Raw genomic sequence first — 14,063 nt, 5'->3', positions numbered from 1 at the left:
TGACAACTTGCTTGTACATTTCCAAATGGAACACCTGAATAGCTCACAAAATTCAGTTTATCAAAAACTTAAAGTATAACTATACCTAAAACTTTACCTAGGTAGAGTTGAGTATCATATATTGACATTATATTGAAATGAAATAGGATCATGTATTGTAAAGTTCAACTCTTTCTGGCATTAATGACCAGATTCACTCCGGAAAGATTTTTGCATTATAATCAGATTTTTTAGATATAAGGCATAAAAAGCTTTATAACTTTTTAACTATAACAAAATAAAATTTTTATCAAATGTCTTATAATCAGATTAATTTTTTCTGAGGGGGGACTGGGGATTGAACTCAGGGACACTTGATACTGAGCCACATCCCCAGCCCTAGTTTGTATTTTATTTAGAGACAGGGTCTCACTTAGTTGTTTAGTGCCTTGCTTTTGCTGAGGCTGGCTTTGAATTTGTGATCCTCCAGTCTCAGCCTCCTGAGCCACTGGGATTACAGACATGCACCATTGTGCCTGGCTCAGACCTTAATTTCTTAATACATGCTGTCCTCAAACAGCACCCTTTCTGATACTTAAAACAAAAATAACTTCTTCCTCCCTGTTGTTTTTGTATTTCAAAAATTTTACAAGATTTTATACAAATTTAAACTTACTTTAATTGTAGGTAAGTCAGTTCAACAAGTATTTATTTTACCTTAAATTAGATTAATCTATGAAAAATAGTCACATTAGATATTTAGACTGCACTGTTCCTACGCATGTAACATCCAAGGTCCTAGTGATAAACACACAGTGGTTCCCATTGCTTTAACTTCTTTGTTTGAACTGCTTTGGGGTAGGGATGATCTCCTCATGCCCATTTTGAACTTGTAAGGCAACTGGCTGGAGTTAGGGGCTAAGAACGAAGCCACCTAGTCCACAAAAATCTCCTGACCTCATAGCTAAATGTTCGAGCTGATATGCTGTGTATGTCAATGCTATGGAGGATATTAACATGAGAGACAGAGTATGAATTAATGATAAATTAATAAATTAGTGTGAATTAGTGATAAATTAATATATGCAATTGACGAGCTAGTCTGAATCATACCAAGTTACCTGTTTCATATATTTTTCCCAGACACAAGATAAATCTTCTATTGAAAAGGTCATGATTATTTTCTACCTATTAAAACACACAAAAGGACTATTTTTCCTTATCATGGAAAGGATTCTGCTTTTAAAGCATTTACATACGTTTTTCAGGGATATAGACTACATCTTGGCCCAAAGCAAACTGTCTTAGAAGAGAAATTATGATGTTTATTTCTGGAAAGAGCACTACCTAAAAATAGCCTGTCTGCTCACCTTAATGAATTCTTTTATTTCAAGGAGGGAAGTTCAGAGCTGAGTTTGTGTGTATGTGCTTTCAATACTTACGTCCAAACACCTTGTTCTATTAAAGTCTAATCTCCTTTAAGAATATAATTCCATTACACTCTACCAATCAGCTGTCTAATAATATTTCTTACTGTTCCCGCACACGAATTCACTCTAGTCTGGTCACTTGCTTTGGTGTCTTGTGACAACACATGACCTTTTATGTTGTAATCTTTGCCTGAAGTGGCCCTTTCCCATCTGTACACGTAAATCCCAACCTATTTTCCATCCCTGGATTTAGTTCTGCACACCCTCACGGACCTCCTCTATTCCTTCAGCTCCAAATGACCTCTCTCCTGAAATGCTAAGAACCTTTCTGCATAATTTATGATGTAATACAATCCTAAAGGATTTCATTTGTCACTTTACAAATGTTTTCATCTTAGGAGAAGCCATAAATTTCCTGAGGGCTGGACTCACGTCTGAAACGATCCACAGTGAATATTTGAGGATGTTTTTAGTAAACAAACTTTTTGCTTAATGTGTTATGCCCATAAATTCACTAAGTAAAAACATAAAATTTATGTTATAGCAGACAAAATGGAGCGCAGGACTTAAATGTTAACTTTTGGTTGAAGTGTTGAATTGCCAGTTATCTTCCTAAGTCTTGGAATGATATTTCCAGCGCCTTCTAGATTTCTAGTGATCTTTTTGAATCACATGCAGGTTTGGAGGGGGAACTGTTAACACTATCTTATGGTCGTGTACTAATTTCAAATGCTTTTAATGAAAACTATGCATTTCAAGATAACTAGCATATAACATTGCTATGAAGTCACCAGAAGTGTAAGAAAGTATCCTTTGTCTTTGTTGTCATCCATGTAGTCTTGCATTGTGATTATCAATGTACAAAATAATATATACTCTACAGTAATAAGGTGACTTCATGCATTGTCTTACTTTATTTGCATTTGTCAAAGTACTAGATAGACTACCTGAAATTTCTGATTAGAAACTGAGATTATTTTAGGAGTTGCAATATACTATTACTTCACCTACTGACTTCCAGTTGTGTTTATTGGATTGGACCATCATTCGCTATCTGAATAGCTTATTTTCTTATAAATCAATACTATCAATCATAATAATTCTTTTGAAGAATATAGAAAAATCATAAACTTAATCATTTATCAGGGAGAGCAAAAATTATGCTAAAATGAGGCAAATATTCAGTTTTCAAGCAGTGTTGAGTGCCTATTTATTTTGGTTGCAGGAAATATGAGGCCACAGGGCAGCAGGGTTTCCCCAGGAATAATCCTCCACAGTATAAATCACTGTGGGCACACATCAAAATGCTGCCCAGCAGTCAGTCCCACAACTATCCCATTTCACTGCTGTGTGGCTTGGCAGTAGCAAGCTCTTGTGATGTTTTCATCTTACATGGGGTTTCCCTTTTGCAGTTAAGCTGCTTGCTTTTAATAACGATGAAACAAAACTGTCCACTGAGCCATGGGTTTAGCACCTAATTTCTTGCTCACTCATCTCTTAGTCTCTGTCTTTTCCCTGTTGGTTTACATAGTCCTTCAAGCCTGCTTGTCTGTAAGCACAGTGCTGAGACAGCTGGAAAAAATGCCATGAGAGTGGTATGGATGCCTTTATGAATGGTATATAGGCCTGGTGCACCTATGTGTTTGTCTGAGTGTTGATTGAATCTTGCAACTTGGTACCATATTGTCCCTGTCCTGAAAAATCCTACTTCAGGATTCATAAACTTGATTGGATTCATAGAAGGTATGAGAGACAACCTTTGTGTACCCCCTGGCAAGAGCCAGGTCCCTATTATGCCCAATTGGGTGCTGGGTTTGAGAAGGCTTTGAAGCAATTGCATTTGACCCAGCAGTCTACCTCAAACTGATTTCTTATTGAAAAGTCAAGAGGCAGGGCTTTACAATTTAGAAGAGAAATGGATAAATAAAATCAGACTACATCAGATGCACACAGATTTGGCACGGGGAAGATTGAAAACGGTTTCCCATCTCCCCTCATGGAAGATCTGAAAGTAAAGAGCTTTATTGGTTTGTGAGAATTTAATAGAAACTATCAGTGAAGGTCATTTGAAGACCTCAGGATCTTATTTATGTTGGAGAAATGCTTGTACTCTCAGTACTTGGATAGCAATAGGAGAAAAATAGTAAAAGTATTTTAATCACTTTCTTCTTTATGGGCATAGATGGAAATGGTAAATAAAAGTAAATTTAGCCTATTTGAATAATTAATGACAATTATTAGTATAACAAAATAACACATTGACAACACATTGACCTATGATGTAGGAGGCACATATCCTATTATTATCCTCATTTTATAGATGTGGAAACTGAGGCTTGGGTTTATAAATGACTAAGCATACACAATTGGCAAGATCTGAATCAGAATGTCTAATTCCAGAGACTGAGTTTGTTGCTACCATGTTACACACAGTGTCTTATTAGTTTTTCTCCACAGACATTTTACCAATAGAATAGCAAAAGATTTACAGAAGGTGGGTGGTCTCTAAAGTTTTAACACAGATATGCATAGCAGATCAGCATTGCATCTATTCTAGCTTTATGTTTACTTTAGGTTCTTAGATCCTAGAAGAATTTTTTTTTTAAAGTTAAGGTGTACCTGTGACAATGGATTCAACACATTTGATTTTGTGTGGTAAGAATCTAAATATTTTTAGAAGCTAGAACAACAAAAATGGGTTTTCCAGTTTAAGAAAAAAAGTAGTTTTGGGCAATAACAATAGTTCTTTCAATGAATGCATGAACTTAGAAATGCTTATAAGCATTATTCTTGACACTTTTTCTATGAAATGTGGATCATGACTCAAGTTCTCCCTGGGTAGCTAGGAGAGCAGAGTTACATATTGGGTGTGAGAGCAATCTGAAAACTGCAAAGCAGGCTTCAAATGAAAAGTCGACTGTTTCAGCAATAAAGTAGTATTAATTAATAAATATTTGTTCTTGCAGTAATTTCATTTTACCAAGTGATTTCAGTTATCTATATTGACACCTAAACTCTCTTTTTGCCTTGGAAAAGTCACCTCCTCCAAAGTCTTGCTCCTCCATGCACTGAGCCTGTGTTGTTCCTACTTTGCTTACAGGTTTACTTTTCAGTGTATGATTGCTCCTCCCAGTAGATTGTGTGTTCTTAGAGTTACTTTCTATTAAACTTTATATCTCCCTAGAGAGTTCACTACATTGATACATAATAACCAACACTGAAAGAATATAAGGCAAGAAGATATAAACAATGTCTCCCATATTTTTGTTCTCATATTTTATCCAAGTATGGTTTGCTGGTATAGGAGCCATTTGGACTGCTGAATAAACATATTAATAATCTAATATTTAGAACAACCACTACATAGTATTGCCAGATTAAAATAAATTATGTGTTTACATGTGCAAATCTGTAGTGAAACAGGTACCTCTCTAATAAGAACATAAGGAAAGCAATGGGAATAATTTTCATTTATGATTTGTAAAACCAATCTTCTTATTTTAAAATTTTACCTTGTAAATTAAGAAAAATTCCTTTATAGTTGTGCTTACAGCTTTAGTGATAAATGATAGATAAAAATAGCTATTTTTTTAATTTAAAGTGGTTTTGTAAACAGAATTGGTTTTCTGGAGGATGTACTATAAACAGGTCACAGTGAACACATTGAAGGTCCACTCTTAAAGAACATGAACAGAAATATGATCTATGCCTAATAACAGAAAGAAGGCAGTACAAATGGCTTTCCAAAGGCAATGAATTTGAACAGGGAATGTCTAATATTAAAGTAGTATTTATGAAATAGATGAGATAGCTTAAGAGCAGAATTCTTATGCATATAAGACCTTTCTACAAGCTTGTGGGTTTATCATCAAACAAATATTTACATTTCTTATTATGTTCTTATCTTCAAAAATTGAAAATAAATTATTTAAAAATTCTCCTGCCTGAAAGTACTACTGCATCTAAACTTATCTAAACTGACAAATGATAAAAATTAAGAAATGCTAAGAAGTCTGCAAAGGTATATAATTATATAGAATCACACAAACATAATCTGTATGTGAAACATTAATAAAAAGTATTAAAATTCTTCATTAGGAAATGGAGTTCAGAAATCCCAATTTCTAAGCTCTTCATATCTCATTGGACAGTTTATAATCTTTATGCCTGGAAAAAATTTAATTCTTTTAACTTTTCATCTTATTTTGTAATGTAATTTCCTTGATCAATGTCATTACCAAGCTAATGACTAGTAGGTTCAAAATTTATTATATACTTTATATCAATGTATTCATCCTGTGTTACAGAGAGGTAAAATGAGTCAGTATGACAGTTATATTGCTTAAACATAGCATTTCACAATACTGATAAAATTATTTTGCACGTGTCACCTCAGAGGAGTGTAAAGAGAAAACTCTAAATTACAACAGAACTTGGGCTATGCCTATATTCTCTCTTAACTTTGAATGATGTGTACACCCCTCTAAAGATAAACTATTACCTTAGTGTGATAACAACAATATGGGTAATTATGAAGTACTCAGGTCAAGCTCCCAATTCTGGCATCAATGAATATATGTAAAAGGTATTTATATATATATATATATATATATATATATATATATATATATATATATAAAAGGTATTTATATATATATATATATGTAAAAGGTATATATATATATATATATATATATATATATATATATATATATATATTACAATCATAGAGAATATTCTTCACACCCAGTAATTAATATGACCCAGCAGATACTAAGTGGCTAAACTCGGGGCAGTGATTATTACAGTATTAGTCATCATGTAAATGGCTGACCCACAGTGAATAGTGGAGATGATCTAGATGTTATGCTTGTACCCCAGGGTTTGGGGTTTTTCCGACAACACAAGATGTGACTTCATAGTTTAAGGACACGTGCCTCCCCCCCCCCATCCCACCCCCCGCCCCCGTAGAATTATCATACTTGATGATCCATTAAAGATTTATCATTCATCAATATTTAGTCTTGGAAAACTGGGAAATATTTCCAACCTAAACTAATTCTTTGGATTAGAGTTTTCATTTGTTTATAAACATCTGTGCAAAATATGCAATATGCATGAGAAGAAAACTAGACTGAATTCTTTCCTGGTAAAGAATGGGGAGAGTTTATATAAATATGTGTATGTGTATGAATAAATAAATATGTATATATACAAACATGCACATGCATACACAATCATATAGATATATTTATCTTTTTAAGCTATACTACCTTTTACATAAACTTTCCTTAATTTTTCAGTTAGTTGTGTCTCACACATTTTTCATAGAATTTTCTAAAAGACTCCCACTATTAACTTAGTATGTGATTGTTCATCTTAAAGTGGTCTCAAAGCTATGATAAGCTATTACCAATATTATCAATATTCCAAAAATAATTACTAAATTCCTACATTTAATAATATCTCACTGGTAACTCAGAATTATCAGACCTCCAGACATCCATAAAGTTGTAATATTTTATTTTTGTTAACTAAAACAGCCACAATTTATTGCCCATGTTCTATAAAAATAATATTTAAGGAACTTTAACAAACAGTCCACAAATCAATCTCTGGGAAATTCTGTTCTTTATACAGCTTCATTCAGAAAGGGGTTTAGACAAATACATTATGTAAATAAATACACTAGGCAGAAAAACCTTCATGGTAAAGACCTTTATCCTCTGTTCCACTTGTATGTCCCAATACTCCAAAGCAAAGCTGTTCATGTATGCTGTTAATAAATCTTTATTAGCGAAATGTGGTGGACATCATTATCCAAAGTACATGTATGAAGACACGAATTGGGTGTCAACATACTTTATATACAGAGATATTAAAAATTGTGGTATATATGTGTAATAAGAACTGTAATGCAAAAGAACAAAAAACAAAGTACATGTATAAAGACATGAATTGGCATGAACATACTTTATATACAAAGATATGAAAAATTGTGCTCTAGATGTATAATAAGAATTTTTCAATGCATTCTGCTGTTGTGTATTTAAAAAAATCAATTAATTTAAAAAATGAAGAAAAAATAAAAATAAGTCTTTATTAGCTGTATGAACAGTTAAAACTCACCATAAAACCAAAGTTCTTGAAAAATAAATCTAAGGCTACATTAATTGGCAGGATTCATAAAAGCAAGAGATTTTTCTACATTCTGTTAATTTTTACTCACATAACTGAAAATACTTAGTTCCTCAGAAACACATGGTAGAATTTCAAGTCAGAAGTAGTATTAGTAGTAGTACAATATTTCTAACCAGAGTTAAGGCAAATATCATACAAATCCGAAGGAACTTATGGCTCAAAAACCTTCTTTTCTAATATTTAAATAAATAACATTTCTCTGCTTTTTGTCAAGGTCAGAAATTCCAACTGCAGCACAAATGGAAAAATATCAAAGATAACTCTGGGTCACTCTACTTTTATGGAAGGGGATTTCTTCTGACTCTTGATGGCAACAGTAACTGTTTACTACACTGTACACAGTCTCAGGGAGTTCCTAACATACTGTACTGGTGTCTGATATCAGGGAGTCCTCAGTGTTCAGCAGAAAGGTGGACATGAATCTGCATTCTCAAATACGGTTTTTATCTACACAGTCTTGGAATTCAGCTAACTCAGTCAGCAGCATATTTTTCTTTTTCTAATTTTTCTTGCAAATGTTAGTTTTAAAATTTCTATTTCATACAAATGCAAAATAGAATATAGTTTCATGCTGCTTTATCACATTTGTGCAATGTGTTTTATGTGTGAACTTGTACAAACTGTCCTCATCATCAACACTTACCTGTGTATAAATGAAGTATGTGTGAAATAAGCTATACAAAATATTCAATCCATTATCTCTAATCTAGCAACTACAGATCATAGAATTTCTGCTACACCATTTATCTCATATATTTACATCTCTTTTCCCAGTTTGAGTTCACATTTAAATGATCATAATTATAGTTAGGGTGCACAATTAAGTTAGTGGGTCACTGGTCAGAACTAAGGAAATAAATAAAGGTTATAGAAAATCAGCTGGGTAAAAAAATATTTTATGGCTCCTCATTAAGTAAATGTGTTTACCTTTCATTTAATATGAAGAGGCTTTATGGAAATTGAGTTTTTATTTTATTTTTCATCTGTTGACTATAGCCCACTGTGCTACAAACTCTCACATGCATGGATGAAAGTATTTGGTACTGATTTATAAGCAACAGTGATTAATGATAAGAGAGGAGAGAAAGAAATTTTAGTTAGGAGAAAACATGAAAAGGAAGACAGAGGCTTTCATAAACACTTAAAGAACAATCACCTACCAGTTCTACTCGTCCGAAACCTCCAACTCCAAGGGTATCAATAATGTTGAAATCAGACAGCTTCAGGTTGGCGAAGAAAGCAGCTTCGGCTTCGTATCTGGATTTTTTGATGCGAAAAAATGGAAATTTCTTAGAGGTGCAAACACGGGTGCCACGTACAACTGTACTGGAATGATATGACTGCGGAACAGGGTTTACCTGCTTGAATTCCATCTTGCTTTTAGAGTCTGTGTTTTCTCACACTCATAAATTTTTGGTCCCCATTATGCAGAATAACATAGATTTGCACTTGTTTTTCAAAGTAGAAAAATACAAAGTACCCACTGTATGAGAGTCACGTGACTGATAAATCCAGTTATCAAATCAAAGTTACATCTTGGTATTTTTCTCCGTGTCTTCTTGTGAGCACGGATTGTCTGAGTTGCTCTTTTTTGGCTTTGTTTTGGATGTTTTGGTTTTGCTTCCTTTTGTTTTTGCCGTTCAGAGTTTGGATGGCAGTTTCTCATTAGTTTCCCTTATCCAAAGGCTGGCAGTGCCTTCTATAAATATTTATTAAAAGCGGCAAGATCGTGGAGGTCTCTGGAGCAAAATCACAGCCAGGTTTTATGAAAACAGATCCAAAAAGCTGAGGACTGATGTGCAAATGTCTGAAATGGATGATTTCAGGAGCATATTCACATCCCTAAAGTGTCTTGCCTTCTCTTATGTTTACCCACTGACTCAAAGCCAGCACTCTCAGCCTGCAATCCCAGTGTCTATGTTTGCAAGTTTCTTATATGAGTGGTGAGAAGCATGGACTAGGAGTCCAACAGACTGACTATGCACACATGCAGATCTTACACATGCAAGTGGCCAAAATAGGCTTCTCCTGATGAGACGGGTGAATATGAGCTGCTTAAAATATCCTCTTGTTAAAGGCCCTACTATATTTAGAAAGGGCAGGAAGGCATAAAGATGAAGATGATCTGCCCACTCACTGAAGTCAGGTCAGGGAGTAATTCAGCTGTCTCAAAATATAAGTGTTTGAAGAGCTATGCATAACCCATGACCTCCAGCCCAAGAATATGTGCTCAGTACTTTACTATACATAGACATGATGAATTTACTTGAGGTCACACTACTAACACAGCTTGTGCGTGTCAATTTTTGAATGGAATCAGCCGCAAGCACATTTGGTGTTAAGTTATGTGACATTTTAGCTATTCCATTACAATCAATCTCAAACTTTGACTCTCTGCTAAGGAGACATGTGAAACAGTTTTGTAAGTGAGCTTTCTGAGAGAGCTTTCTGCTTTCTTCAATTTATAACCACAGTTGTAGATTTTTAACAAGTCAACTGTTGACAGACTTCTCAGAGGGTAAGAAAAACATAATGTGTTTCATTATTGGTTTATGTGAAAACAATACCCTTTAATAAACCTCTATTAACAAAGGGAGTCAATCCTAAAGTTATCTGTAGACTTCTCTCACTAACTACACAATCAAGAGATCAACACAGCAATTCAGGAGCTGGTTTATAGAATGGAACATAAACAGCAAATGTGCATGTCTGACATTCCAATTGGCTGGCTCATGGCTTTTGGAAAATTAAAACTCCATCCCCTCTAAAAGTCCAGTGGCAGAGTTGACTCCAACAGGTGCTTGAAAAGGACATCTGTTGGGATCAGACCCCATGACAGTTTATATGTGGTCAAGTATTTCCTGGTGCTTTAGAGAAGAAGATCCTGAGTGACATCATTGTTTTACTTGATTAATATTTTTTTTAAATATTGAGCTTCTAGAATATTTTAAAACTTTCATGTTCGAGCTATTTTTTAATAATATCAGTATCACAAAACAAACAAAAAGCAGGCCTGAAGGGAAGTCCTTAACAAAATGAATTAGGTACACAACAGCTGGATTCTATCTATGCATCTAGTTGTTGAAATTAAGACATCAATTGCTGGTTCACAAATAACTGTATTCATTAAAATATGATTTAGGAGTTTACTTTAAAAAAGCACAAAGTCTTCATTTAAGACTTTACTAAAAATGTTTTGTCTTTATTTATGCAACAACTGTATGCATTCACAATGAGGTTGTTCTTGAATAATTATGTGCTTGCAGAAATTAGAAATCTCAGGTGCACAGAGGTCAAACCCTTTCAGACTATGTTGATTATCATTTTATATATTTAAAGTATGATGTTATTACTTATAGCCCTTGAGTATACTGCCGAAGTTCTTGTACTTGGGCTTGTGAAAATAGGCCGGAAGGGCAGCTACATGAGTGGAGTGATTCCCAGCCTTTCTCTTGCATCAGAGATACCCCAGTTCTTTAAAAACACTTAATTTGAGCCTGATCACAGTTCAAGTGAATCAGCAATTCCTGGAAATGGTACCCAAACATCTGTATTTTCAAAGAACTCCTGGGTGATTCTGCTGTGCAGAAAGGATTGAGAACCATTATTCCAAATCTTCCGAAAGCAAGTTCCAAACAACATCCAAGAATTTTGTGGTGGAATAAAGTGGGCCTGGGAGATAAGGAGATGCCAATGTGTTTGTGGGTGATAGATTCTGGCAGGAGAGTTTGAATCTCTCATTCAACTGGTCTTGACCCCTAGGTTTCTGCTCCTAGAACCAAAGGAATTAATAGCTCTATAATGGCTAATAGCTAAAAATAAAATAAAACATTGCTTTAAAAAAAGCAGATACAAGGTACAAAAACTATAAGGTAGTTATTTTATTTTTGCATTTCTATGCCAAGTTCTCTTAACTTTATACTTAGTATCTGGTTAATTATTAATGGTATTTTAACTGATGGAATGGACATAATAAAGTTTCATCCTAAAGAGTAAATACTTTCTCTTTAGCCATAAAAAAATAACTTAGCTATGTACTTCCCTACACACTAGAAGTTAATGATTGTGGTTAAATATTTTATATGTCTTAAGAGACTGACAAAATTATAATTTGTTAATGACTTTGTTAGTATTATTTAGGTGAATTTTTAAAATACCACTTGGTGGAGTGATATTATCTTGTTATTGCCAAGGCTCATTTTAAAGGGACCTTAAGATAACTGTGGCCCTCCATTCTGTTGCTGTTCATTTCTTGGGGAAATCAAATGACAAAGGGATGTGACCATGACAGCTTTCTAATCCAACCAAGGAAATATTAATAGCTTAATGTTTTATATTCTCTTATTTTTCCTTCTCATTTAGATTACATTTTAAGGCTAAGAGTCACATCTTCATCACAGAGACTTTGTACACTTTGATTTTTTGAATTAATAACTCTTTTAACATGAAGATGACTATATGATATGACTTCATAAAGAGGCCAACCTGTGAATTATTTAGATCCAACAGGTATTTAAACTTATTTTTTCTTGCTCATAATTGGGAAGGACATTTTAATTTTTCCCTTTCCTTATATAGTTACCTGAAGAGAATTTGATTCCACCAACAATGTTCAATTTTCTTTAGAGAAGAAGAAAGTTTGAGGAAGAGAACTAACTAAATGCTTAAGTAAATGGCTGTCAATGTCTAAAGGAGGTAAGTGTGCAACCTGAGTTCATAATTAACCTACTACTGGGGGGGATCTGAGCCCAAGTAATTAGGCCCTGTTTCATGACATTCTAAAATCCATCTGTTCAACAGTGTTTATGGGAGGACATTGACAAGTGTTATTAGAAATATATTTCAGTAGGAAATATAGTTCCTGATGTCTGGTTGCTTAAAATATATCTAGGAATATAAAGTACATTCTCTAGTAGTAGTCCTTAATTTAATTTGAGACACTGATGTACCCATATATACATATATATAATTGTTGTTATTATTATTGTCATTATTATTTTTAGAATGGGTTAAAAGCTATGGATCCTCTTCCCAAAGAGTGCAAATACTGACATATGTACTATGCTTATAACTACAGGAAGCTTTCAAAACCCTAAAGTAGATTAACAAGCCACAAATAACTATACAACAAGAGATGAAATATGTTGGATGAAGAAGGCAGAGATAATATGTCATTCTCAAATATCCCTGATAAGATTCGTGTGGGGGCTATGGTGACTAGAAAGTAGACAATAACTCATCCTGACAAGATATTCTTTAAATTGTGAAATACTGGTCTTTTAAAAGCTGCTAAAAAGTAACAAAATTGCCTTGAGTTTCACATCTTTTTAAAATTCTGCTGACATGCCAAAGGAAGTTCCAAAAACAATGAAATTGCAAATCTTCGGGTATAAAGATGAGACTAAGACACACATATATAATCTAGAAACAGAAAAAGAATACCAAAATAATCTCGGTCTCTTCCTTCCCCCTTCCATTACTCTCTCTCTCTATCCACCACCCAGTATTATAATTTCTAATATGTTTTGTCATAAAGCATATTGGTATAGTCACTATTTTATATAGGATATGAAATAACTTGAACATATAAAATGTTTGAAAGTAAATTAATGAATCTAAAGTCTTTCAATAGGTCATTTGTTTAGAAAATAAATAAGGATCATTATTATATTTCCATCTCTTCCATTACTACTAGCCTCCAGAAAAACCAAGGAATGAGAGTCAGGTGTCCTTTACAAAAAGGACAAAAGTTTTGCTGTCGTTGACAGTCTTCATAAATCAATTAATTCATCATTTCAAATTAAAAATCATGGATGCTGTACCTCATGTAACTTTATTATTAAGTAGTCAGCCTTTCTCTTCATGTAATAGAAACCAAATATGATGATTCACCCAGGACAAAAATCTATGGAACTTAAAATTTTGTCTTCCTTTGATAGTGTAATAACAGAAATAGCAGTTCTTTTTTAGAAAGCAAAAAATATTATGTGGATATTTAAGTAAAGGCCAAGTGTCCAACGTAACATAGCTCTAGTTCCAGAGGAACAATTAAGAGCCAGTAGGAAAAGGGCAAATGTAGGACTTTATGCTTCAGCTCAGCTCATCTGTAATCAAAATTAACTTCAGAAGTTGTCTGTGATTCCCCAGGGAAAACTAAACAAGGTCTTAGCACTTCCTAATCCTCATGCAGAGCACTCATCTTGGCTTTGCTTGGGATCATCTGCTCTTTAGTGTATTTTTGTTACTATTTAGCTTTACCAATTCTTGAGGGAAAAAAATCTATTAAGAAAAAATGTTTCATTAAACACATACGGGACTCTCACCTTGGAGTTTCTTTCTTATAGTAAAACTCTAATAGGTAAGATGAGATTCAGTCAGACAATTTATATCTATTCTGTACTTAAAAAACCAAGCATCAATGAACATAACTTCAGCACAAAGCATGTTATGCAA

At 33.7% G+C, this 14,063-nt stretch overlaps 1 protein-coding gene across 2 annotated transcripts in view; it reads right to left on the bottom strand.

The window, feature by feature from the left end:
• Prkg1 (protein kinase cGMP-dependent 1) overlaps nucleotides 1–14,063 on the bottom strand; it is a 1,175,746-nt gene that overhangs the window by 38,380 nt on the left and 1,123,303 nt on the right. For both annotated transcript variants that reach the window (XM_046456763.2, XM_046456762.2), the window contains exon 10: nucleotides 8,771–8,867. In XM_046456763.2, the coding sequence (XP_046312719.1) occupies nucleotides 8,771–8,867 (97 nt within the window). The remainder of the gene's footprint in view (nucleotides 1–8,770; nucleotides 8,868–14,063) is intronic.

This window comes from Marmota monax, unplaced genomic scaffold, assembly GCF_021218885.2.
Source record: "Marmota monax isolate L192 unplaced genomic scaffold, Marmota_monax_Labrador192_F-V1.1 WCK01_AAM20220418_F8-fsc00166, whole genome shotgun sequence".
NCBI classification, from domain to species: domain Eukaryota; kingdom Metazoa; phylum Chordata; class Mammalia; order Rodentia; family Sciuridae; genus Marmota; species Marmota monax.
Note: the sequence above shows the minus strand (reverse complement) of the source record. Positions and strands in the feature narration are given on the sequence as shown.